At 43.3% G+C, this 26,244-nt stretch overlaps 1 protein-coding gene across 4 annotated transcripts in view; it reads right to left on the minus strand.

Annotated features, from left to right (window-relative positions):
- nfixb (nuclear factor I/Xb) overlaps window positions 1-26,244 on the minus strand; it is a 138,158-nt gene that overhangs the window by 98,105 nt on the left and 13,809 nt on the right. The window contains exons 1-2 of one of the 4 annotated variants that reach the window (XM_080043747.1): window positions 24,556-24,698; window positions 21,097-21,132 (exon numbers count right to left, since the gene is read on the minus strand). The exons of 2 other annotated variants lie outside the window; for them this stretch is intronic. In XM_080043747.1, the coding sequence (XP_079899873.1) occupies window positions 21,097-21,132; window positions 24,556-24,582 (63 nt within the window). In that variant the 5' untranslated portion in view covers window positions 24,583-24,698. Of the gene's footprint in view, window positions 1-21,096; window positions 21,133-24,555; window positions 24,699-26,244 lie in introns of those variants that run through there. One more of the 4 variants, XM_080043749.1, reaches the window with a different exon arrangement.

A 26,244-nucleotide genomic window follows, 5' to 3' on the forward strand; every position in this document is an offset into this window, starting at 1 on the left:
ACTGATGAACAATTAGAAATGTCTGTTTAGTTTTCCCTCAGGCAGCCTGTTCCCACTTTCCAAGAAGTGATGGAGGTATAGAAGAAGTGAGCTCTGCTCTCAGGGTCCAAATCCTCCAGCCAAATAATCAAAGTCTCTGGCTCTCAGAGAAATGCATTATTTTCTTGTTGGAATAAATACTTGATTTGAAGTTTTTTTTTTCCCAACCTACATTCAAATGCTTAATTTTAGTAATTTCAACACTTTTGAAGGGGCCAGAATTTAAGTTGTCGAAAACCCCTGTGAACGTAAGGAGAGCTCAACAAACAGAGCGAGTGACACAAGTCCTTCTCCCTCTCTCTGTGACCCATAATGCCCAGCAGTAGGCCTCTCCGACCTGCTTTGTCCTGCTCCGTCCTGTGGCACCTGACCTCGGCGAGGCTATGCGCTGCCTCTCGTTAGACCAATTAAAGCGCGCTCTGTGTAACCCGAGGGCCTCCCATGCTAGCCCGCCGCTTCATTAGTGTGGCTCTGTCCTCTCCCACCCAGCTGAGTGTCCCTGACCCAGGACCAGCCCCACACCGGCTCAGACAGAGAGCCAGGAGCGGGGAGGGGACAGGGAGGACAGGAGAAGCAAAGTGACTCAATCAATCGTTAATAGTAGAGAGTGTAAAGTTGAGTCAGAGGGTCCTTACATTTAATCAGTTATAATAAAAACCATAATTTGGATTTATCCAGGTGGGAATATTTGATCCAGAACTGGCCACATAATGTTAAGGCTCAATGTCAGCTTCTAGAAAAAAAACTTTCTGAAATTGCTAGTGATGCACCGATTACAAAGGTGTTTTGATTAGGACAATGTCCATACCATTGCAGATGTATGTTTGTTTTATTTTGCGCCAGGTAAACAAATAAATCGGCGTGAACCGTCTTCGTCACACTAACTTGCATTATGGCTTCCAGGAGTCCCCACCAATTTGCCTTTTTTTGAAGCTGGGTATTGTTGTGTGAGTCAGACCAATTAACATAACATTAAGGCAGCGCAAAATAAATGCAAAAAAGAAAAGAAAAAGAAGATAAACATCGGCTGCTGCCATTGGCGGATGTGACTTTATTTGCCAAAGGGCCGATTTCAGTTAATAAGGTGAACATCGGACGGTAGCGATGTCCACAATACATCTGTGCATCCCTAGATATTGCCATTTATATCACATGATGGCAGGGCAGGTGTCTTCCCATTCCCTGTTGCTATAGAAAGCAGCATTTATTTAGCTTGCTGTGGCCCTTTCTTGTAATCAGAACAAGCTAGAGCCTTGTGCCTGACCCTTCATTGTTATTACACACAGTAATCATTCCTGTTAATCATTAGCCGGGGGGAGAGATGGGATTACATTTTAAAGACAGAGGGTGGGGTGGGGTGGGTATGTGGGGTGTCCCTCAGAAACAACCCCACACTCTCTGTTACCGCGGCGAGCAAGTGATGCGTAAAAGATCCATGGAGCTCAGTGCCCTGCGTCAGTTGCACTTCTCTCAGAGTTTACAAACCGGCACGTTACTATGTGTGAAAAATCTGCAAGCAATTTGCGGTGGCTGCGTGCTAACGTGCCCGGGGTGGGCCGCGTGGGGGCGGGAGGGGAGGATGGGACCAGCCGAAGAAGAGGCACGCACGGCACATTCCAGTCCCACAAAGGGGCTCCGCTGGCTGGCTGCACTGCAAAACCAACTGGGCCCTTTCCGACCTCTGGCTCTGGAGCTCCCGGTTGATCCCCTTTGCTAACTAACCACCAATACCAGCTACGAAATTGCATTTTGTCTCCGACACGGAAGCCCTAGCTCCAGCACATGCTGATTCATCTTGCACTTTTAAATCAAACTATGCAACAGAGATGAATGCACAAGAGGAACACTGAGGGTATTGTGTGCTGAAAATTTGAGTAAAAGGAACACATTATGCGCTTCAAGCAACAAGATCAAGGTAAACCATATTACTTGAGGCTATTTTGTTTGAGGCTTTTTTTTATTCTCTTCAGAGATTCTATAAAACAATATTTGTTCTTGCTTGAGGAGGTTTAATACAGGTTGAGACGTGCCGATCTTCTTGGATGAAGATGAGAGTATTGATGAGCAGGGCGGAAGGAGTGGAGCTACACACTGACATACATTCCACCCAAACTCAACACAGAGTCTATATATTGAAAAGGATCATTATGATTGCTGATGTCACACTTTCACATCTCTGGACTCATCTATGAAATCAAGGCTGTGTAACCCACATCATTTTTGATGAGCACACAAATGCACACACACACACACACACACACACACACACACACGCTGAAAAAAACCCTCCTGCGTCAACCCCTGTCTAGAAAGAATGTGATGTTGGATGAAGGAACCGCCCTGCGTCTCATTAATGTGTGTTAATGTGTGTGTGTATGTGTGTGTGTGTGTGTGTGTGTGTGTGTGTGTGTGTGTGTGTGTGTGCGCACGTGAGTGATTGGCCATGCCTGGGCAGGCCGACTCAGCACCACAACAGCCATGACTGAGTGTTTTCTCACTGTGCCAGCCAACAGCCTACTGCTGCTCGCACTGCTGCCAGTGCAGGCTGAGTAACGGTGATACTACTAGCTGGACCGAGACGTTGTGCCCTTTTTTTTTGCCTTATCGCTTAAGGTTTAAATACAACAATCGAAGCTCATACGGTAGAGAAATTACACCAGCCAATTTCCACAATTTCAATGAACAATATCCAAATAGTGATTCTGCCAAAGTTGCTGGTATAGAGGAGGCAAACTTACAAACCACAGCCAGATTTTAGCAGCGTTTGGCTGCTGGAGGTTGTTAATTTTCTACCCTGGTTGAAACCAACTCTTTAATTGCTAAACATGGTGCGACTGGCCTGCAACAAAGAAATGCATTAAGAAAATGAATTCTCTTTGATCCTGCATTGCTATTTTGGTTTGATGGAAGATGATGCATTTTTGATGAACACGTCAGAAACATTCTATCACACTAAAGGCGACATATCATATCATTATATCGGTATATACGCAGCCAGGGCCCGGTCGCATTCACTGTATACAACTTTATCTTTGATCTCGACCGCCTGGCTGACAAGCATGACAGAGAATTACAGGCGCATTGGCTCAAAGCAGAGGGATGTTACACCATAACCCCTTTTATGAAAAGATCCCTTTGCATATGGAATTAGGATTTCAACACGGCCCTGAAAGCAAAAAGGATCTTCAGGTTCATGTGTTAACTTGCCGCGCAACAAAGCTGTAGGGCTTCGCTCCTTTTCTTCAAAGAGTGTGAGTGTGAAATGTCAAAGTCAGCCTTTTTTTCGGTGGAAGAAAGTGAGCCGAAACAGTACGATTGTGTTTCCCAACCCAAGACGAGCAGAACACTGGAGTTTTTTTGCCCGTTTGAAGGTAAAAACCTGGCTGCAAACAGTGCTGCTGCCCTGGTAAAATAGCAGATTCAAAACATCCTTCCCGGCTCCCTGGAACCTGCACCACAATTAAGATTACATTTTAATCGCTGGCAGCGCTTGGAAAACACATACTTGTTCCTGTAATGTTCTGGCTTTTGCGTTGATAATGAGTAATACTGCTTTGTCTCCACCCTCCACTCACCAGGTGCACAACATTAGGGTTCACACTGATATACGAGAGAGCACAAGCCCTAGATGCTTATTAACACTCCTTATAGCCTTGCGTTGGCGTTTTATTACATTAGAATACATTATCTAAAGGATGCTCAGTCTAATCGTTTGCAATTAAACTGGTTGATTAATTACCCTTTTTAAAATGTGCATTCTTTTTTAATAAGCTTTAAAGATGGATTTATTCTCTCCTCCCACAGCATCTAACAGTATCACACAAGTATTGACAAGTATTCTGTATTGTGATTTGCTTGCTGCAGCTCCTCGAATCTGATAGCATGCTTCACCCGTTAATGTCAGTATGAATTGATTAACCTGTTTTTTTAACACTAAATGAAGGGGTTATCAAGGTTTGTGGTCACAATGAGTTGTCATAGTGAACACTGGTGGCCGACCCAAGACTGTCTGTGTATGTATGCAGTGCTTATGGACATGGGGACAGAAATAACAGGCCAGCACTAAATAATCGGCCCTTTCACTCCCCTACTACCATGATGACATCACCACAACCACAGACGGCATGAGGGGAACAGCAGTGTTGTGGCTCTCAGAGACAGAGGGCTGAGAGACACACACACACACACACACACACACACACACACACACACACACACACACACACACACACACACACACACACACACACACACACACACACACACACACACACACAGACTACATCAGTGTGTCCTGTGCAAATTGTAAACCGCTGAGAGACGCACCGGAACACCGCATAGAGCTAAATCAAAGCACTCATTAACCTTGGTTGCGTGCTGGCTGGCGGATGAAGGCAAGGGACGCAGACTTGATAAGACAAGACGGGTCAGAAACTTTCCCCACCAAACTGCCTGATGCGCTGATTGCATACACACTGTAAACTGGGAGACATATGTGCAGCGACAATCACAGCAGGCCAAGACAGAAAAAAACTCTCCTCTACATAAAGGCTCCAGGAAAGTAAAGCCCACTACTAATGCAGCGATGAACGCTTTGCAATCAGACAAATAAAGGGGCAATCTAGCACACAATCAAACTAGAGATTTAGCCCGCTCTCCTGCCAACTAGCTAGGGACCTCCTCTTTCTGAACAAGGGATGCACTATTGACTATACCCCCCCCCCCCCCCCACACACACACACACACACACTCTCTCTCTCTCTCGCCAGTCTTCCCTCTCTGCCAGTCTGAAAGGCGTGATGCCAACCTTTTTCCACCATTGGGCATGCTGCCCTGCCCTTTATGCAAATGCTTTGCCGCAATCCCTAACTCACAACCCCCACTGTCTCACCCTCCACGTCTGTGCCCTACCCCCTCGTGGCCTCTTGCCTATATATTATTCTCTTATCTTTTTTATACTCCATTCAAATTAGCAAAGTAACTGAGCTTAAGTCATAGCCATAAGTTATTAATTAAATCCTGGTGATGTGAGGTCCTGCCTGCCTGTGTGGATGGCCGCAAGAAATAAACATATAAAAAATATAAAAAGCTCAGTGCACAGCCCTCAGGCCTGTACTTTGTCTGGTGCCCTCCGCGGGCGAGAAGCACCAACCGGGGGCAAATATTTGACAGAGGTGTGGTTGTATGTGTCTGTACGGGCCCTGATAAATAAGGACATCTCCTGGCAAGAAGAATAGAGACAGAGACAAAGAACAAGATGCAAGGCAGGGAAAAGGGGGCTAAAGAAATATAATGTAGGAATAAAAGAGTACGGGGGAGAATTGACTGTCACTGCTTTTTCAAATTGACATTCTTTACAGGCTCAATATCAGAGACACACTTGGTGATGAATGTCTCTCTTTAGGTAGCAGGGTCACATTGATGTTTTTAAATTGGGTTTGTAAAGCCAAAAGTCGGTCAAAATTCAACAAACATACACACATACAAACACACACACACGCACCTTAGGATACAAGCGGTATTTGTTTTTATGACACCAGTGCCCAAGCGTGTTCAAAGAAGCGAGTGAATACGTCCATGAAAAGAAAAGGTTAGGTAATGTACAGTATGTATATATATATATATATAACTTTGTAAAATGAATAATGGTAATAAGACTACGGTGAAGCAGATGAAACTGATCTAGTACCGTCAAGGAAACGCAGGCTGTTCTGGTCTGCCTGCCGTAAATCGTTTGCGGGAAAATCGGACCCGTGCAAATGAATAATTAATTACTATATAAAAATAGCATTCTTCTCACTGATGATCTTTTTTGCTATTACAGTACATACATTTATGAACATCACAGGATAAACTTGACTGTTTGAACCACATTTAAAAGTTCCTCGTAGAAGACTTAAAGGAGAATGAAGGGGTTAATAATGTGACTGAAGAGAAAACGGTCGTGGCTGCCACTGACAGGCAGGTTTCACAAAGTTGGCACATAGGCCAAATAAACAGGGGAGGTTCATACATTGGTAGTTAAGTTGAGATCAGAGTGACAGACAGAAGAGTTCACAATGGCAGGGAATTGGGGGAACTTAGGGTAAGGGCAGAAAAAAAACACCAAAGAAATTCTACCTACAGTATACACTGTGCACAAAAAGATATGGAGGTCAGTGAATGAGTATGAAAGGAGCGTGTGAGTTAGGTCAGTGACGGGGTTAACAAAGCGGGCTGGAGGAAGAGCCCTGCTAATGCTGTTAAAGCAGAGCTTCCGCTTTCGCCGTGGGGCAATCGAGGAGCCACACAAACAGGGGCGCGGGGTCCACACACACGCTGGACTGGATACACAAGGCCACACACACCACAGGAAAGGAACTCGGCCCCGAAGACAAACACTGCACGACCACACACACACACACACACACACACACACACACACACACACACACACACACACATACAGTTTATACACAAACACTACTGTCTCCTTATATGCCCCGAGTACGACAAGACATGTGGCATGTTACACTTCCAAGTGTGGAGCAGAGAAAACAAAAATGGCCACAAAGTCAAGCCATAAAGAATGGGGGGAAAAATGGACTCAAATGCTGTACGGCGAGGTCAAATTTTGATGGCTGTACTTAACGTGAAGAGGTCTCCCTCGCAGGATCTGAAGATCTCGGCTTCAGTGGCTACGAGTGGAATTTTTTTGTTTTCCAGATAAACAAACAAAGAGGTCCAAACCCTAACAGTCTAGACCAACAACATAGCACCGCAGCCATCTCCAAATAGAAACTTCAAGCTTTATTTCCCAAGCCGCCACACAATGGTTTCTGTAATCTTACAGAGAGAGGAGAGACAAATAAACCAAACCAAACAGGTTGGTTGAGGGAGAATTAAGTCTTTAACACCCTGCCTGACACTTTTTATGGTGAATGCCGCTATACAAACACACACACACACACACACACACACACACACATCCCTTTCCCCTCTTCCTCTGCAGACTTCCCTGCCTGAAGTTACAGTAATACAGTTTGCCAGTAAGTGACGGCGAGCAGCAACGACAGACGAGAGGTTAGGGAGGGTGAAAGAGGCAAAAACCAGCTCAGACTTTTAAGTTACTGCCTACAAATGACCATAAGTACACTGATGGATGCACCGTCAATGCAAATCAGACAGTTTTTTTTTAAATATATTTATTTCTACACACAATTAGATAACGAGATGATTTTGGTCTTAGCAGCTTGTACACACTAAGAATTACTGGGTTAAACATTGTCCCCAAATGGGCAAATACAGCACCAATGCAATGCTGGGTTAACTTTAGCTACAGTGGTACCAATGGCCTGCTTTGACCCAGGCTTAAGGTTATAGACGTTGGGTCATCCGATCGAAAACCCAAAAAAGTGTTTTTACCCACTAGTCAAAGTTACCCTATTATTGACTGTTAAATGAACCCACATTACATTTGGTGCATTTTTAAATTAGATGTAAACCAGCCAAGAGATATGGCATCCATATCTTTTGTCACTGTTATTTTTATATTACTATTTACCCGAACCAAAAATTTGTATGGCTGCCAACAGTTAGAATCTTCGCTATTTAAACATGATACAACGTGTTACTTGATTGTTCACAACACTTGTATCCCCTGCAGTTCAGTCATATGAAGGACTCAACAGTAAAGTGACTCACTTGGCACTGGGTGAATTTTTAACCTGATGACTATGAACCAATGGGTCAAATTGACCCAATGTTATTTAGTACTGAACAATAATTTGAAAGTAAAGCTAACACTAGATAATACATCGACCCAATTTTCTTTTGTGTGTGTGTGTGTGTGTGTGTGTGTGTGTGTGTGTGTGTGTGTGTGTGTGTGTGTGTGTGTGTGTGTGTGTCTGTGTTTGTGTGTTCATGCATCGATAGACAGTTTATAACACTGAACTCATGGCAGACTGTCAAATTACCCAACCCTTAAATGCAATTACGTCCTCAGCATTAATACATTTATGACAATAATACAACGAAGAAAGGAAAGGTGACTATAAAGGGGAGGATCGGGACATATTAGAGCATAATTAGCTTCTATCGGGCCAAACCCAATCGCGGGGAAAAATAGAAAATGTGTGTCTGTGCAAGTGCGTTGGAAGGAGGGAGGGAAATGAATGAGGTCTTTTCTTACAGCAGAGCCCCAGATCAGAGCTCCTAACTATGGGATTTGGTGCTGTTGCCTTTCTCCCCCGGGAGGGAGTAATTAGGTTAGGGAGGACAACTGCCGCATTGTTTTAACAGAGGAGGGATTGTGCAGGCCAAAGTCCCACCAGCAACATGCTTCCCTCACAACAAAAATGCCAAACGGATTCTGCGGCGCTCCGACACGCATCCGCACACACACACGCATGCACGCACGCACACACACACACACACACACACACACACACACACACACACACACACACACACACACACACACACACACACACACACGCACACACACGCACGCACACGCACGCACACACGCACGCACGCACGCACGCACGCACGCACGACGCACGCACGCACGCACGCACACACACACACACACACATACACTCACATACACACACAGAGCCTGCAAAACTTTTTTTTTAGGGTTTCCTCTGTTAAAAGTTTTGCACAAGGGCGAAGAACCTGTCTTTCTTTATATGCAGCGAAGGCTTCGGAGCTGTGTGTGTGTATCCTATGAAATGTCAAGTACAGTCCAACAGTGTCAGATGTCCTCTCGTGTTGTTGCAGTTGTGGGATTCTGGCTCTTTGTGGGACTCGGCTCCCTTTAGTGTAACTGCGTCTACTCTCTCCTGTACCCAGAGGCTTGGCAACACGCACCGCTCCTAACTACTATAATATGGTTATGATGCATTTGCATTCCTTCCAATCCCAAAGGAAATACAATACGCCTATATCGGCTGTTTTAATCACGGTCCGCTTCCAAGGAAAGTAAGAGGAGAATACATACAGCCACAGCTATACGGAGGCTTTCTCAAATATACTTCAAGTTCGTTTAAATAGTCCTCCGCTGATTGATAGAGAGTAAATCAAACAAATCTTGCTGCTAGAAAAAATAAAAGTACATGGAGTGCTCCCCAGTCTACTGTATTTACAATAAAAAAAATGGTGGCCTCTTTCATTCCCGCCCATTCCCCTCTCCTCTTGCCCATTCTGTCTTTTCCGCTTTGCGCTGTATATCTTTCTAAACCGAAAGAGGAAAATAATTCTGCCGTTGTCTCCCTCCTCTACCTCATTCTCAAGGCCTTACGCTCCTCCAAGTATTGCAAAAAGAAAAGAAAAAAAAGGCGCCATAATATGCACCTCTTCATACCCGCCCACACTCTCCCTATTCACTTTCATCGTAAATCTCGGCAGCCTTGCCACAATATACAGTCAATTTGTGGTCCCCCTATGAGTCCTAACTCTAGCTTGGGAATGATTGTATTCAGGTGTGCAGATGGAGTAGGAAAAACAAGTCCAGGGGATTAAAAAAATTATAAAAATAACACGGTGGACAGCATTAATGTGTGTGAATTGATTCGCGACCCCAACAGACAGGTCCATAAGGCCTTCAAGAATCTTTATTCCACCGCGGCTCTACACAGGTGGAGGAGATGATTGCGCTTCATTCCAGATGATGACCATAATAAGCCTGGCTTAAGTTTCACTGGTTTTTGCTCGAGAAAAGGCTTGCTGAAGAGACTGACAGCAGTAGAAATACAGAGAAAGTTTAGTGGAGCTGATAGGCTCAATCGCTTTGTCACTGTCAAATCGCTAAGTGATGGCTTGAATATAACCGTCATTCATTTATATGAAAAAGTTACGCACTATAGCTTTAAGGGGTCCGCTCCGCTCTGAGTCCTGTTCTCAACAGAGCTTGAAAAAAGCCGCAGCCACAAAAGAGGAGCGCCGCACACACACGGTTTCTCCATTAAGTTTGCAGGCCTTCACATGACAACAAGAGCTCATGGAAGAATTTCATTCAGAGACTATGTAGACCAGCTAGACGACGTCTTAATAACAGGAGAACTCAGAGAGTCGAGTGCGGCATGGACGTGCATTTATAAAATGTATTGAGGAGTGTTTGAGCAGCGGAGATTGTCCCACTCCGTGAACTCGCAGCTAAATCTGGCCCATCTGTGTTTTATATTTCGACAGTGACATGAAATCCTCATCCTGCGCTGAATTTTCCAGACAAATATACAACTTTCCATGTAACGCACACTAATCCTGCAGCTATTTCTCTGAGCCTAAACAGAGCAGAAAGTGTATATCTGAATTCCCCTCGCAGCGTATAAGGCACAGCTGCAGTTGGGATAGTAGTGGCCGGGCCAAGAGGAGAAAGCCACAGTGTGTGTGAGAGTTGTGTTTGATTCTAACCCCCGAGCCCTGCTTGGCCTCGGCCGCCTGTACCCCACTCCATAGGCGTAGATTTCAGGCGGGATGCAAAGGATATGTCCCCCCCTCGAAATTTAGAAGAGGTTAATTTTTTCCCCTCAAACAAATCTGAAAGACAACCCCCTTCGCCGCAAAACAGCCGATCTTGCCCACCTCCCAGCGTTGCAGTGGTTTTCTTGGACTTCAGATCACAGCTACAGTGTGTAACCTTTGCTTATAAATGAATGTCGGTTAATATTCAAGCCACTGCCAGATGAGTTGACACAAAGTTGACTCAGCCTTTCACCTCCACAAAACTGATTTCCTACATAAAATTGATGTGGAAAAATGCACAAATACGAGCATTACAATTCACCAGAATGTAGCTAAATGTTTGATGCTCAAAATGTTTCTGGGGGAGAACCCACATATCTCCCTGTTACCTGCTTAATGTTTACCCCCAATGTTGAAACGAAACCTATAACCATGCTCAAATTCATACTCTTCTCTTTGTTTCCACAAGGGTCTGTCAGACTACTCAACTGCCTTCACTGTCAGGGGAGGTCTCAAACAACCCTTGGGGCCTGCAGAGGCAGCCAGCACAAAAAACACAAGTCACATTAAGAAGCATAGCGCGCACACTCATACCCCCAACACATACACAGACACTTCCACACAAACAGAGTCAGTTAATAACACACAAACTCCCGCCCTCCAGCTCTGTTTGCTCACAGCTGCCAGGCCTCCTCAGAGTTCATCCGAGGTAAAGATATGTTATATTATGCAACCGAGTATAGATTTTCCACCCTTGGCCCCGTGCCAACTTCCTGCTCCAAAGAGCAAGATCTAGTGCCTTGTTCCCTGGGGTGACAGCTAGTCCTTGCCGGACGGGGGTGGCCGAATAAGATACACGGATAGAAACGGAGAAGGAAGGTATATACAGGAACAGTTGAGAAAGGGGAACGCAAACAAGCAGGCAAGCAGGAAGGCAAGGGGAGAAAAGAAAAAAGAAAGAAAGGAAAAAAGAAAGAAAAGAAAGAAAGCATGCAGCTTTGTCATCCTAAGATATTGTTGTCTGCGTGTCTTTGTCTGCAACTCAGAAATCCCCCTTTTCTCCTACGTCTACTCTTATGTCTTGTGTTTCCCCGGCTCTTGAAATTTAGGTCACAACTGTTTTCATTACTGTTTGACTAGCGGGTTCATGAGGCTCCGAGCGTCAACGTTCCTCCACCCACCCCCAAGACAGGAAAAGATTTTTCCCTCCAACGTTAACCCAATAAATGCCTATCAAGCCCAATCACAAGCTTTAAGCCGTGGTGCCGGGGTTGAAAGAGAACAAAAGCAGATCTCAGCAGTTGATCTGTAGTTTAAGTCATGGGTATAATCATTGCAGGGCTCATAATCTTATCTGCCAAATAGCCAATGTGGATTACACTCCTCCTGCATGGTCACTGTTTTCATTTCCTGCGCTGCTGGGTCAACATATCCACGACTCTATTACTCGGAACTATTTTGCCTCTGTTGTGGCATGAGGTAATGTTAGCGTGGCGATGAAAGAAAGCCTCGGGAAATTTGAAGTCAATCAGCGAGCCAATCAATGCTCTCTTTATCCCTCCTCTACTTAAGGCAGAGCCAAAGAAGCGGTGAAAAGATAATGAAGGCCGTGACGTCATGGAGTGGCGTGACTGTCTGATGTCATCCGCTGACGACTGGACAATCCTCGATACCACAGGCACGACCGAATTAACTAGAGCCCGATGGAGCCTTTGTCCTTTGTGTCCAAATGATTTTAATTGCCTCTCCAGGCTCCGCCAGGTGTGCAGAGATGTTTGTTTTGCCTGGTAATAAAAGGATGGATGGATGGATGGAAGGATGGATGGATGGATGGATGGATGGATGGATGGATGGATGGATAGAGGGAAGGAATTCAGGAGGGCCATACATTAATTACTGAATGTGTGTTTTTCCTGTACGAGTGACTCCAAACCTCAAGTAGGCTACTCATGCCTCAGGGGATACTGCAATTTTCAAAGTGTACATGGAAAGACTGGAGAGTATAGCTCCATTAAAGTATGAATACATTAAATCATTCACCTGAGTGAATGGTGACATCTGAACACTTGAGTAAGTGCTGCAATTTACCATGTGCAAAAACTAGTTAAAAGCAGAGCAGTCTAAACAGTTAGCTAAAGTATATAGCTGAAATAGTTAGCTAAAGGTAATGAATACATTATTGTGACTGTTGGCTTACAGTAGCTTAGTGGATGATTGTGTAATACTACACTATTGTGTGGTTTTTACCTGCAAGTACTGTCAAAGTCTTTAAGCAGCTTTCGTCTTAACTTACTAAGTGACACGCTGTCCGCATGCCAATTTTTCTTATTTTCTCCTATGCCTTTTAAACTCCATTCTTTCCTAACAACGATTTGTTGCCTTACTGTTGGTCGTGATAGCTAGAAGTGGTAATAATGAAATGGTTGAAATAGTTAGCTAAAAGTACAGTTGAAATAGTTAACTAAAATGTCTTGTTAATGGTTGAAATTATTAGCTCAAAGTAAATGCTTGAAATGGTAATGCAAAAAGTAATGGATAAACAGTTGAAGTAGGCCTACTTAGCTAAAAGTAATGGATAAACAATTTAAGTAGTTAGCTAAAAGTAAAAGATAAACATTTGAAATGTTCAGCTTCTGCCATTCCATGTTTTAGCAGTAGGCCTACGAACTTGTGCATACTTGATTAGTCTTGATCAAACTGACCTAAACATTGACAGTTCATGATATTGTAATTTTTTTTTTAAATAAATCAACTTTAACAAGATTAATAGTTTTGAGTAACATCAACAACAAAAAAAAAAAACTGTGCGTCATGTGATAATGTGCAGGTGTGTGTTATGCATTAGGCACCACAAAATGTAGCAGTACAGTTAGCCGTGATTTCAAACAGACAAACCATAGCCTACTTCTAATGTGTAGACCTAATTTGGCTGCTCCTGTCTTATTCACAAGATGATAATAATGTATGCATGTGCAAAGTTTGTGTCAATGCATCTGCCATTTTTCATCTGTTGGGGGGGAGGAGGGGGGTTGGGGGGGAGTGAATGCATGGCCTTATAGACTGTCCAAGATGGAAAGTCAGCCTGGGGGAGCTTGTCAAAGAGATGACTCCAGTCAAATACGCACCGAGAGAAAAACGGTGCTCAGATTTCATCCGGATTAATCTGGAAGCTTTGTAATAAGGGGTCTGCTGCTGTATATATTTAGCCTGTGCAGTGGGATGTAGGTCAGACAGACAGGCAGGACAGGCCAAACAACATGCCCAGATTGCCCACTAAGAAGTGACCTTGAGTGGACCACCAATGATCCGCAACAACAACACCCTATCTGTTAACAGAATTTAATTTGCTTTATTGTATAATATTTTAATGCACAATACATGCTTTCTGCCTATTGAACTTTGTCCCAGTAGATTAAGAACTCCAAAGTGTTTTGCTACAAGTTTGTTGTTTAGCCTTGAAAAAGAAACTGCCTAATAAGATTTTGGCCCATACAGAGGTATGACGCATTCATGTGCACAGTAATTTCACTCCCCATATTCTGTTATCAGACATTATATGAAGGATAACACCAGCTGAGATGAATTTCTGGGAATATCTGCCAATTAAAAACATTTCTGCTTTCGCCAGCAAAACGGGCTGGACACACCAAACCTAGTATGTGTTTGCGCACACACCAACTTCTCTTGCATATAATCTCTGTACACTGTTCATTCGATGTATTCAACCATGTATCAAGCCAGGTACATTGTTGTTTGACCCTTGTATGCTGTTTGCAAGTAAATTCACCTGCTTCCAAGAAGGCCTGACTCAGTTTCAATTATTCAAACACTTGGTTAGTTTGATGAAATAATTCTAGTAACAAATGGTCCTTCGAGCCGGATCCAACATCTTCTTCTCTGGACAAGAAGAGCCTGCACCGTGAACGGGGGAGTCCAAGATCTCTCGACAAAAGACCTCCAGTAAACAGAGCTACAAAAGAGGCTGTCTGCAGACTCGACTTGGACGGAGAGGGGTGACGGAATCCAGAGCCTGAGCGAGTCGGGGCTTTCTTGAAATCAGGTGAATATAAACAGCTGATTTTGTTTTGTCCAGGAATTATGGTAGTTCCTTTGTTTTATGTATTAGATAGATAAACTAGTTTATCGATGGTGGTGTTCTCCATTTTGGTATCGTAGTCCATCTCCGGGAGAATTCCTAGTAGTAGTGTTGCCCATCTTGGTTATTCAAACACTTGGGGATATACTCCGGCAGGGTTCTGCTCCCGGGGGGTTTGTCTCTGACTGGTTGGGTCCATCCGTGGGGGACTGCTTTTGGTGTTTGAGAATTTACACTGTCAAAAACAAAAGTCTCACGTACGTAATTAGATGATCATTAGTGTGGGGTCGAGGGTGGTCCCTTTATTCTGACAGATATAGTTTGTTCCATTTGGACTGAGAGTTCTTTGTAATTCGGGAAGGTTTTGTGGAAACAAATTGATATCTGGCTGCTTGTTGTTACTTAGCCTGGGGATATAGTACTGCTCCAGGGAGTTAGTCTATGACAGGTTGTTTATTTGTTTTGTTTTGTTATGTTTGTCAATAGTCTACATCTGCAGAGTAGACTTATTTGTTTTGTTTAGAATACATCACATAGGGTGTTCTAGTTTTAAATTGGTGAATTTTGTTAATCAATTGGAGGGAATAGGGGTGTTCATCCTGTTTAAATAGATTACTGGGTAATTTGATATTAGATTTTACATTTTAAAAAAAAGTCTCCTCTACCCCTTCCTGTGTCTCTTTCCATTGAGACCCATAAACTTACAAAAAAGCGTCCTTTTGTGTTCTTTTTATGAAAATGTTCACTGAAAAGACTTGTTCAATGCTTTTGATTTGAATTACAAGTTAAAGGGGATTTTTATGCTGAAAATATGATCATAATGTGTATTGTTGATATAAATTGATTCAAAAACTGGTTAACTGTAAAGACACCTATACTTAACCTACATGTTAACTTTTGTTATTTGAAGAACAAACTATAACACCATGTCAGATTTGGAGAAGTAGAGAGCTTCTCATATCTAGAAGGAATGTGGTGTGTGTGTGATTCAGTCCCATGCAGAAAAGGGAGGGCCTGTCTCACTGACTGCCTGTGTGTGCTTGAATGCTGCCCAAACACAGACAACCATGTGGAAGAATGAAATCAAACCTATCCTAAAATGTTGTTGTGCGTTAATTGTGACATCTAAAGCAAGCAAAATGGATAGGATGATATTTTAGAAACAACCCTGGCAGAATGATGAGCATTTCTTTTGAGAACATGTTACTGCTCAAATTCATTCTGTTTCAGATGCAAGGAGAAGACCAAGCTGACCATGCTTCAATAAGGACAATTGGACACTGAGGAACAATCTGAATCGGTTATGGTAATATCCTACATAACCATTCCCCCAGTGACTGTGATATGAAGGACACTTTGCGTCAGAATGCCACAAAAGGACTTGTTGACCATCAAGACGATCTTGGTTCCTGTTCCCTGGCTTCTACAAGGACTGTCCTCTCTGAAACTGTACATAGACGATATAGCACCAGTACACAAACTTGCATTTTCACAACTGTGATGTTGATGTACTTGATATTATTCTGCTTGACTGAAATATATTTACTCATATCCTTTGCCCTTTTTCTTTGAAGTGTTGCAAAAAGTTGCATTAAATATTATAAAAAGGGTGGAATGTTAACAGAATTTAATTTGCTTTATTGTATAATATTTTAATGCACAATACATGCTTTCTGCCTATTGAACTTTGTCCCAGTAGATTAAGAACTCCAAAGTGTTTTGCTACAAGTTTGTTGTTTAGCCTTGAAAAAGAAACTGCCTAATAAGATTTTGGCCCATACAGAGGTATGACGCATTCATGTGCACAGTAATTTCACTCCCCATATTCTGTTATCAGACATTATATGAAGGATAACACCAGCTGAGATGAATTTCTGGGAATATCTGCCAATTAAAAACATTTCTGCTTTCGCCAGCAAAACGGGCTGGACACACCAAACCTAGTATGTGTTTGCGCACACACCAACTTCTCTTGCATATAATCTCTGTACACTGTTCATTCGATGTATTCAACCATGTATCAAGCCAGGTACATTGTTGTTTGACCCTTGTATGCTGTTTGCAAGTAAATTCACCTGCTTCCAAGAAGGCCTGACTCAGTTTCAATTATTCAAACACTTGGTTAGTTTGATGAAATAATTCTAGTAACACTATCTATTTCTGTTGACCTGTGGCAGTCTGGTACAATGGCTTAGCACGCTCCTTGTTTTGCCCGGGCCACAAAGTTTGAGCCCTTACATACCTCTTTCTTTGTGCGTCACAAAAGATCGCGGAAACTCAATATCATACAGCTTGTCTTTACAAAAGCGTTATTTGTTGATTAAAAACACAGAGCAGGGAATGAATTATAGTTGACGTTTGCGCCGCGTGTTGATACTGGCATTAGTTCAAATGTATTCAATGCAAGAACAAAGCACACTCAGAAACATTTCTCAGTCTGTCTTCTGCAGCACTACACTCGCAACTCAACTAACAAAACACTGTAAAATGTGCAACACTTATTCATGTTGCAATCCGCAACGTGACTGTATTGACTGAAGACCTTTATAGCAGTGACAGTTCTGTGCTACTGGCGTAACACACCCACACACACAACTGATTCTCACATTAATTTCGCAATGCAATGAATTCACCTGTAGTAGATATGATGAGAGCTATGAGAGCTACTCCTATAGATCCGCCAAATGTCCAACGTTTTTATATATATATATATTTTTTTTTTTTATATATATATAGCCCCGCTCTCGAAAAATGTGCTTTGCTTATTGTCACCTTTCCTGGATGTTTTTCCATCACTGTGCAAAATGATGCATGTGCAGACATTAAAATTAAAGCGCAAACATACAAGCTTTGATTTTGTGACATCACAACGAGTCTCGGACCCAATACTGGTCCAACAAAAGAATGTTTTAACAAAGAAACCGAATATCAGACACATTGTTAGCACTAACTATATATATATATTGATATGTTTTTGAACAATTTCTATAGGGGAGGTCTTTAAATTGAAGCAATCGACTCATCGATGATCAAAAATGATATGCCACTCCAGTGTAAGCCAAGCGTGACGGACTAGCTGGCTGCAATGTGAATAACCTCTGATTCTCTTCCAGATACTAGATCTATACAAAACAAGAAAGAAAGACGTGTGTGTGTGTGTGTGTGTGTGTGTGTGTGTGTGTGCCTCCTAGTGTATCTGTGTATATGTAAGGTGCCACTCCCTCTCTCCTCGAAACACTGTGGATTTCTCTGTCTCTCGCCCTCTCTTTATATCACACACACAAAAAACCACTTGTGTGTCACCACAAACACCTTATCCTCAATCGGCCTGTCAGATTGCTTGTCACAATGTTTTCAAATGGCCACATAATGGTGGCACTGTTATTGGGATTTATGACTCAAAAATCAAGAGGAAAGAACGCGCTGTACTGATGTCTGACGTACAGCTATGACAAAGCTCTCAGATATTCACCAATGCAGTTCATGTGTTTTGTGCTTGTGGTTCGTTTTGGTAAAGGCACACTTTGGGCCCACCTCCCTTTCTCTGCTCTCATATTGTACACTAAGTATTTTGTGTTCCTCTGTATATTCTAGCTCAATTATGTAATTTAGCACCAGTGTGTGTGTGTGTGTGTGTGTGTGTGTGTGTGTGTGTGTGTGTGTGTGTGTGTGTGTGTGTATGTGTTCAGTAGCCATGGTAACAGCACAACATATCGGCGACCACAGAACCGCACTGGGGCCCACGGGCACTGCCAGGGTTGTGCCAAAGACTAATCCATGCCAGAGGTGACATGAGCGAAGGAAAAGTGAGGCTGGGTGGAGACAACATGAAACACACACATGCAGAAATCACACACACACACACACACACACACACACACACACACACACACAGCAGTGTATTACTCTCTCCTCTCACTCCTCGCCTTCCTTTTAAAACACAAGCGCACACACTGGATATCCTCCCATTCTTCTTGGCTGGAGCCTCCCATGGCAGTAGCAGTAGGAATCCATTCTCCACGGATGCTGGGACAGCTGTGCAGATATTGAATGGGACACAGTTGGTTCTGCCTCTCCCTGCATGCAGCTCGAGATAAAAACTACATGCTACTTAATTCAAATCTATATCGCCCCTGCTGCCAAAATGCGGCCCGGCTCATCTCGTCTTTGTCTTCTCCGCCACCAAAGACAGCTCTGAATTTCTGTTTTGTGCGAAAATTGCTGCAAATTCGCTCCTGCTGACGCACGGTGGCCCCCAGTCACCAGCTTGACAATGAACGCAGAAAATTCATATCACTGACAAAGACTCTAATCACAGGAACCTTCGTAAGCCTCTCAGTTATATACGGCATATACTTAGAATGCAGATATTACACAGCATGCCACCAATTTTAAAGCTGCAAAGACAAACAAAAAGCTCCCAATTTGCAGCTCTGGGTCGTCATAGCAGGGCTACCTCCTTGTTTTTAGGGGTTGGTGGCCTTTGGTGGCGCCAGTGATCGGAGCTCCTAAGGACACACAAATGCCACCTCAAATGAACCAAGCAAGAGTGTGTACGTGTAAAACACTGGAGTGTGTGTTAATGACGTATTTCTTTTTTTACAGCGGCTTTGGCCTGTAACTGGCTGCGTGCGTGGTGTGAATGAATAAGTAAAAAGGAACACGGTGTCCCAGCAAAGCGTCTGGCATTATGACCTCCTGCTGTCCCCGTGATGAGGGGAAAAGATCCGCCCGCTGCCTGCACAGCACAGGACGGCAGCACGGTCAATCCGGGACTCCGATTTCACCCCGTATAGCCAGTCCTCCCCCTCTTCTTCTTCTTCTCTCTCTCTTACACGTGTGCGCACACAACTGGGTTTCAAGAGAGCACAATAGATCAGCCCTACCTGTCAATCAAATGTACTATGACTTCATTCTTCTGTCTGTAGGCCAAAAGCAGAGTGCTTTACTGGCTGCCGCGGGTCCCGTCTCTGCATAGGCCTACTTGGTTTTGGCTGCTTGGCATTGGGGAAATACACTGGAGTTGTATGTATAGGAACTTAAACAATTAAACATGTGTGCAACTGAACCAAAACCCACAGTGATACCATAACTCAATACACCCCATCTAGAGAAATGCAAATGCAACACAGGCGAGAGGGCCGGGCCTTAACCCTTTGCTTGCAGTGTGACCTGCATGGTGTTCGCTTTTAAAGAGAGCCCGATAGGCTTGAAAGGGATTTTCTCAACATGATAAAGGTGAGACACAGTCCACTGGAAAGTGGCAATCCCGGCTAATCCGGCGATAACCGCTCACGGGCCTAATTGGCATGTAGGCATGGCACCCAAAGGTTTTCTGAGGTGTGCGCGTGTACGCCTGTGCACGAGGATGTGTCTTTAATTTTAAAAAAATCTGTCATTTTTTCTGTTTATTCAGACTGTGGTTCCATCAGATTGTAATCCTCTGAACAGCTGTTCCAACTCATTCTGCAGGCCTTGGGAAGAGACAGAGACAGAGCGGGGGAAGTCGGGAGGGGGCGAGGGCCACCTCACCAAATATGTGTGAATATACAGTCAATGCTCGCAAGCCCTGATATTGATTACATTCATTTTAATCAGATTTTCACATAAAAACAAACTAGCTCATGCTTTTCCCCCTTTCTCAATACTGTCCAGAGATGTTTTCACTGAAAACACCGCTCTCTGATAACGATTGGTGGTGACGTAAGAAAAATATAATACATCCTCTTGGAGCAACATATAGCGCTGATTAAGGGAAAAGGCTGCAATAAGTCATGTGTGGCTGAGACGGTGACCTTGAGGCAGAGGTGAGTTCTGACGGACAGAGAAAACAGAGTTCTCTTAAGTAGGTCTATATAGCAGATGAGCTGTCCGATAATCAGCCTACACACCAAAGCAAATAGGAACTGGCTGGAGCATGTGAAAGGCCCTAAAGGAGACGACGTGCAGGGCAGCTTTTAGTTTGCATGAAGCAATGTAAATTAATTCAAGATTTAAAAAAAGAAAAAAATGGAGGGGTACATGCATAATTATTTTTTTTTTAGTACTGAACACGGACAATTCAAAAAAGAGGTGGTTGTGATGTAATAAATCTACCTATCTTTGATTGCTTCCCTTTCACGCACATTCTGACACAGATTGGTCAGTTATTTCAGTGTGTTTTCAGCACAGCCATGACCGCATTGCAACGAGGAGGGAAAAAATAGTGCCTCCTGGTCGGAACACGTTGTTAATAACAGGCTGGGGAAAAGAGAGAGAGAGAGAAAAGAAAAGATGCAACTTTTTCTATTCATTGAGTGTGTGTGCAAAATAATATACAATAAATATACTGTATTAATTTTTTTTTAGCTCTCCTTTATCCTATACAGGGGCCTGTAATAATTCCAGATGCAGTTTCAGCGTTATAGCGGCCCTGCAGGAGTGTAAAAAAAAACATTTTCTTAAGATGGAATATATAGAAACACAAGACACCTGATGCGATGTAAGTTAAAAAAAAGGGACTAAATAGGACTTACCACTAAGGCATTGTTTAGAAGGTGAGTAGGGTAATACTTTAGTGTTGAGAGGGTGTTAAGAGGCGAGGAGAGCAGGGGTCAGCGTCCAGGCGGGCAGAGGGGGGCAGAGGGAAGGAATCAGTTAAAATGTCGCACCAGTGAAAACAGTCTGAGATGACAACATTACGAGCTGAAAAATAGTATCACTGAACACAGTTTAAAATGCAGTTAGATGGAGGAAAAAAAAACAAAGACAGCTCTGGGTTTTTTGGAAGTGCAGATTTGTGCTGCGTCATTGTGGCATGAGGGGGAACGGACACTTTGGGTTTGGAGAAAGCAAAAGAAACGGACAAAAAAAAAGAAAGAAAGAAAAAATGTCGAATGAATAGTATAGGCTATCACCCATTGGGATAAAACTGGAGGAAAATAACGGCAAAGGCACTTTTAGGAGTGAAATGGCTTTTGCAGACTTCAAGAGTATTTAAAGAGTGAATGGGGGAATTAAACATATGAGACACTGCGGTGAGGCATGGCTTCCACTTCCTCTGGTTTAAATTAAGAAAATTCCCTTAATATAGATGTGCTTTTTTGTTTGTATGACTTAATTAGAAAAACGTGTAATAACACACTAGAAGTAACACTCTCTCACACACACACACTTTCTCCCTGTAATATGCTTCCATTACGCACTCTCCGCCACATCCCACAACGCATGCATCTCTCCATCAAGGCCTATTTTCTCTTTCCTTTTTTTAAAATAAAAGTTAATTATTAATTCAATTGTTGCCGTATCCGAGGTCCAAGCTGTATTTTTTAATCATTAACAGCAATTAAATAAACAAAATGTGCCTTCCGTCTGCATACTGAGCTGCAAGGGAATGCTCGGTGCGTGTGTGTGTGTGTGTGTGTGTGTGTGTGTGTGTGTGTGTGTGTGTGTGGAGGGCGGCTGGTGGTGTTTGCACGGAGAGGGAAGTTGTTTTCTTCTATGCACAGCACACACACATAAGGCTTCAACATTTTTTTGTATTAAAAAACGACAAGACAGCGCGTGGAGGGCTGCAGACGGCGCTTCTGTGACCCCCCCCCCCCCTCCCTCTGCCCAGCCAGTGACACACTTGCAACTTACCACTGTGTGCAACATGTGCACCACATTACACTGTATGGGCTTCTGTTACCAATTAGTTTTGATTAAGGGGAATTTATGTAGCTAAGTAAAAGCTTCTTTTGTTCACGGATTATCTGCTGTAAAAATAGTTTTTTATCAATTACAGATCGAGCCATCATCTCCAAAAAAGAAAGGCCTATTTGGAAGAGCAGGCCTGGGCCCCTCAAGGCTAAGAACCACTTTAAAAAAAAATCTTATAGGCACAGCATCCTGATCTATATGCAATGAGGATGACATTTCTGGTCATACTTCACCAATTTGTTTCCATTTGTAAATGAGTTTCAGTCATTTTCACCACCTGAGTCAAGTCAGCACACGAAGCAGCCTCAAATAGTTTACCAAATATAATGAAGAATTAAGGGGAAAATAATAATATATATATTTTTTTAAATATCCCTTTAACTTTTCTGGTATCAACTAGAGGATGGCATAATGATCCTAGCTGCTAATGCTTTATTTTAAATGGAAGGCAGACAGGACGTGTGCCTTGCACACAAGAATCCATGCCTCCCCAGCCTTAGTGGTAACGACGGGAGGAAAAGTCTTTATTAATAAAAAAAACACTGTTAAAATCAGGAAGGAATTACACCTCAAACACACCCTGGCAGTGCACTGTCAGACGAGGCCAACGAGGGATAAACAAGTCTGCTTTATAAGAGTGTGAGGCTTCCAGCAGAGTGTAACATGGGCAGGCCATTGCCACCGGTTGGCCCGAACCAAGGAAATACATTCTAAAAAAAAATTATCTGGAAACAAGAGGCTTTGTCTGCTAGCAATATGCTGGGAAAAGACATTACAGAATAATTTTTTTAAATTTTGCATTAAAAAGAAAAAAACATGCCAGGGAGTATGAGTTTATGGGAGACTATGGTTCGAGAGGGAAGCTGTGAAGCATGTTGGACTTTGCATTCTGAAATTAAACATTTTCCTACGGCCGTGCTACGAAAAAAAATCTTCCTGAAAAAGTATTATTTTCCTTCCGTCTCTCTCTCACTGCTGTAAACTGTGTATTTTTAAGAGATTAATTATACAATTTTGTGGGGCCTTTAATGTGATGAATCATGACTTCAGCAGAGGAAGTAACAGTTAAATCAAAAGAGTGAAAAGGTAACATTTATTGCACATGCCTCCCAACTGGAGAGACTCCTTTCACCACAGTCAAACAACTAGTTCAAATGGCTACACTCAATCATCATTTAGGGGGAAATTTCCTGACACTTAGCATTTCCTCGAGAACAGCAACAAAGTCAGAAGGTAATAAAGCATGTGTGTTAAATATGATCTTGGAGATTTTTTTCCCCAAAAAGTAGCAATTTGTCTTTTCAAAAAAATATAAGTATCCCTGGAAAAAGGGCAAGAGAGCACTTGTAAATAAAAGCACTTATTCTAGGAAGATGTTAAAAGGAACACATATGTACATGCAAAATAACTGGGACATTTATTTTGTAGGGTTAGTTTAAATGAGGTGAGACATGTCTGCTCTCAGTATATATTATAGAAACGGGAAGGTGAATAGACAGAGGCTGAAAATATATTTATAGGCCTAAGAAATAAATGCAGTTCCTCTGCCTCCTATAGCTGTTCAGCACGTGTTGCATTCAAGTGCAAACTTGCTTAAATAAGTCAACTTGTGCTGCAGAGCTCCAGCCAAAACACCATCTCATCAGAAGATGCATGTGTCTGTTCACAGAATATAAAGCACACACACACATACAAATGCATGCACACATACACACACACACACACACACACACACACACACACACGCACACAAACTTTCGCTTTTCCCGGTCACATTAAAATCAGCCCCAAAGGCGGCAGCGTGCGCCCTGCTCTCCGGCAACTCCCCTTCGCTGGCCAAGAACTCTTGCGAGCCTCGCCACTTGGGAAGAAAAAAAAAGAATCCTCCAGCAAGCAATATTAGAAACTCCGTTCCACATTTCGCTGCCTGTCCCTGCGCTCTGCTTTCTCCTCCTCCTCCTGCTGCTGCACGCTCCCCTCCTTCTTTTTTATATGAAATACATTTCGGGAGAAGCGCCATTTTCTCTCCAAAAAACCCATGTGCGATGGGAAAAAACGCGCAAAGAAAAAAGTTTCCTGCTGCGTAAAGGCGCTCGGAGACTGGCCGAGTGTCGGAGAGTCGAGGCAAAAGTTTCCGAGTGAGAAGGACGCTCCTCCGACACACAACAAACCAAACACATGTAAAATATCAAGACGGAGGCAGCAGCGCAATAAACATTTTTTTTTTAACCCGGCGTCCTCCCCACTACACACAGCCATACCCACAGACAATGAAATAAGATAAGACCATTTACCTGTGTCAAGCAGTACGGGGAGTACATGGCTATTTTTAGAAGGGAGAATTGGAGAGCTTATTTAAGTTGGATGGAAGCTCGGTATATAGTGCTGCATTGCAATCGCTCGCCGTCCTGTTTCTCTCACTCCATGCTGCTGCAGCTTACAGTAACCCCGCCTAGAAAGTGAAAGCTTGCACAAACTTTCAGGGAAAAAACTTTGCCTCCCTCCCCTCTCTCCTCTTGCAGGACTTTTATCGCTCTCCTCTTTTTTCGCGACGACCTCTGAGGGAAGGCGGCATTTTTTTTTCTTTTTCTTTATTTTTGAATTTTTATACAGATTCGTGAAGGTGACACAACTTTTGACTTTTGGGAACCAGATAAATCGCTATCTTTTCAATAACCTTCCGCGGCTGTCTGACGCGCTGTGAAGGCTTTATACACAGTATGTTTGTGATAGACACCCGCGCGCATGGTAATGTCATGCTTTATGTCGCGTTTACTGACCCGTTCACTCCCATGTCATGGAGGCGCAATTAAATACCTGAGAAGGTGGTTAAGTGGTTTCGGTGTGCGCGATTGATGCATGCCTATTCGTAATTATACTGTTGTTACATTTTGATTGAAGGAAACACGTGAACGCATCATCAGAATAGACAGGAGTGCCGCAACAGCTGCAGGGCAAAACAACAAAGGAATTACATTTGAAGTTAGATCGTCTCTGATTTGACTTACAACAACTTTCTTTATAATAATAATCATGTCAAAGCCAGAGGAATGGAAGTACACTTTAGATGCACGAATAAAATATTCTGTTACAGATCTCGACGGTTTGGATTTCAGCTTCTAAATCCTGTGTGTTCAAAAAGCCCTAGTTTGCACTGGATTATATACTTAAATTCGTTTGCGGGCATTTAAACACACGCAAAGTTAAGGCTATTTATTTACTGAACCATATTTGACCCAGTCTGGAGCCCACAACTGTAGCTCAAAAAACCCAGTGAAGTGAGTCCAAGCCAAACAGTTAGTGCTGCATTCACCATGATGTAGAAATCTAGCAAACACTGAGGACAGACATATAATCACAGCCTGTGAGGCAGTATCAAAAATACTAAATTGGGGTGTGCAGCTACTCTCTGTCACACACACACGCGCACACACGCACGCACACACACACACACACACACACACACACACACACACACACACACACACAAGCACTAAGTGAGTGATATACGTATCATATAAAAGTCACAAAATAAAAAGTCTCTGACTGTGGCACAGCGGGGAGGGAGAGTCATTGTAAAGAAGGGGAGCTGCCCTGATACTGGAGTCCCACAGATTTATGAGGGGCCTACTACTACTGCTTGTGCATGTCTACCGCAAAGCCACTGCAGGCGAAGAAAACAAAGAGATCCGCGGCTCTGTGTGGCCAATTACTGCACACGGCCGGAGACGTGAGCCAGAGAGGGCGGGCGGCGGGGAGGGAGAGAGAGGGTGTGTGGTCAGGGGGGGATGGGGAGGGGGGGTGTGTGCGTACCGTACGCCACAACACTGTAAACCCCCAGGCCCTCGCTGCCACGCAAGGTTAGAATAGCAGCATTCCTTTCTGTGAATGTGATACATGACTAATGTGAAACACACACACACACAAACATACATACATACATACACAGACACACCCTGTAACACACACACACACACACACAC

This window comes from Ammodytes marinus (genome assembly GCF_949987685.1).
Source record: "Ammodytes marinus genome assembly, chromosome: 16".
NCBI classification, from domain to species: Eukaryota; Metazoa; Chordata; class Actinopteri; order Uranoscopiformes; family Ammodytidae; genus Ammodytes; species Ammodytes marinus.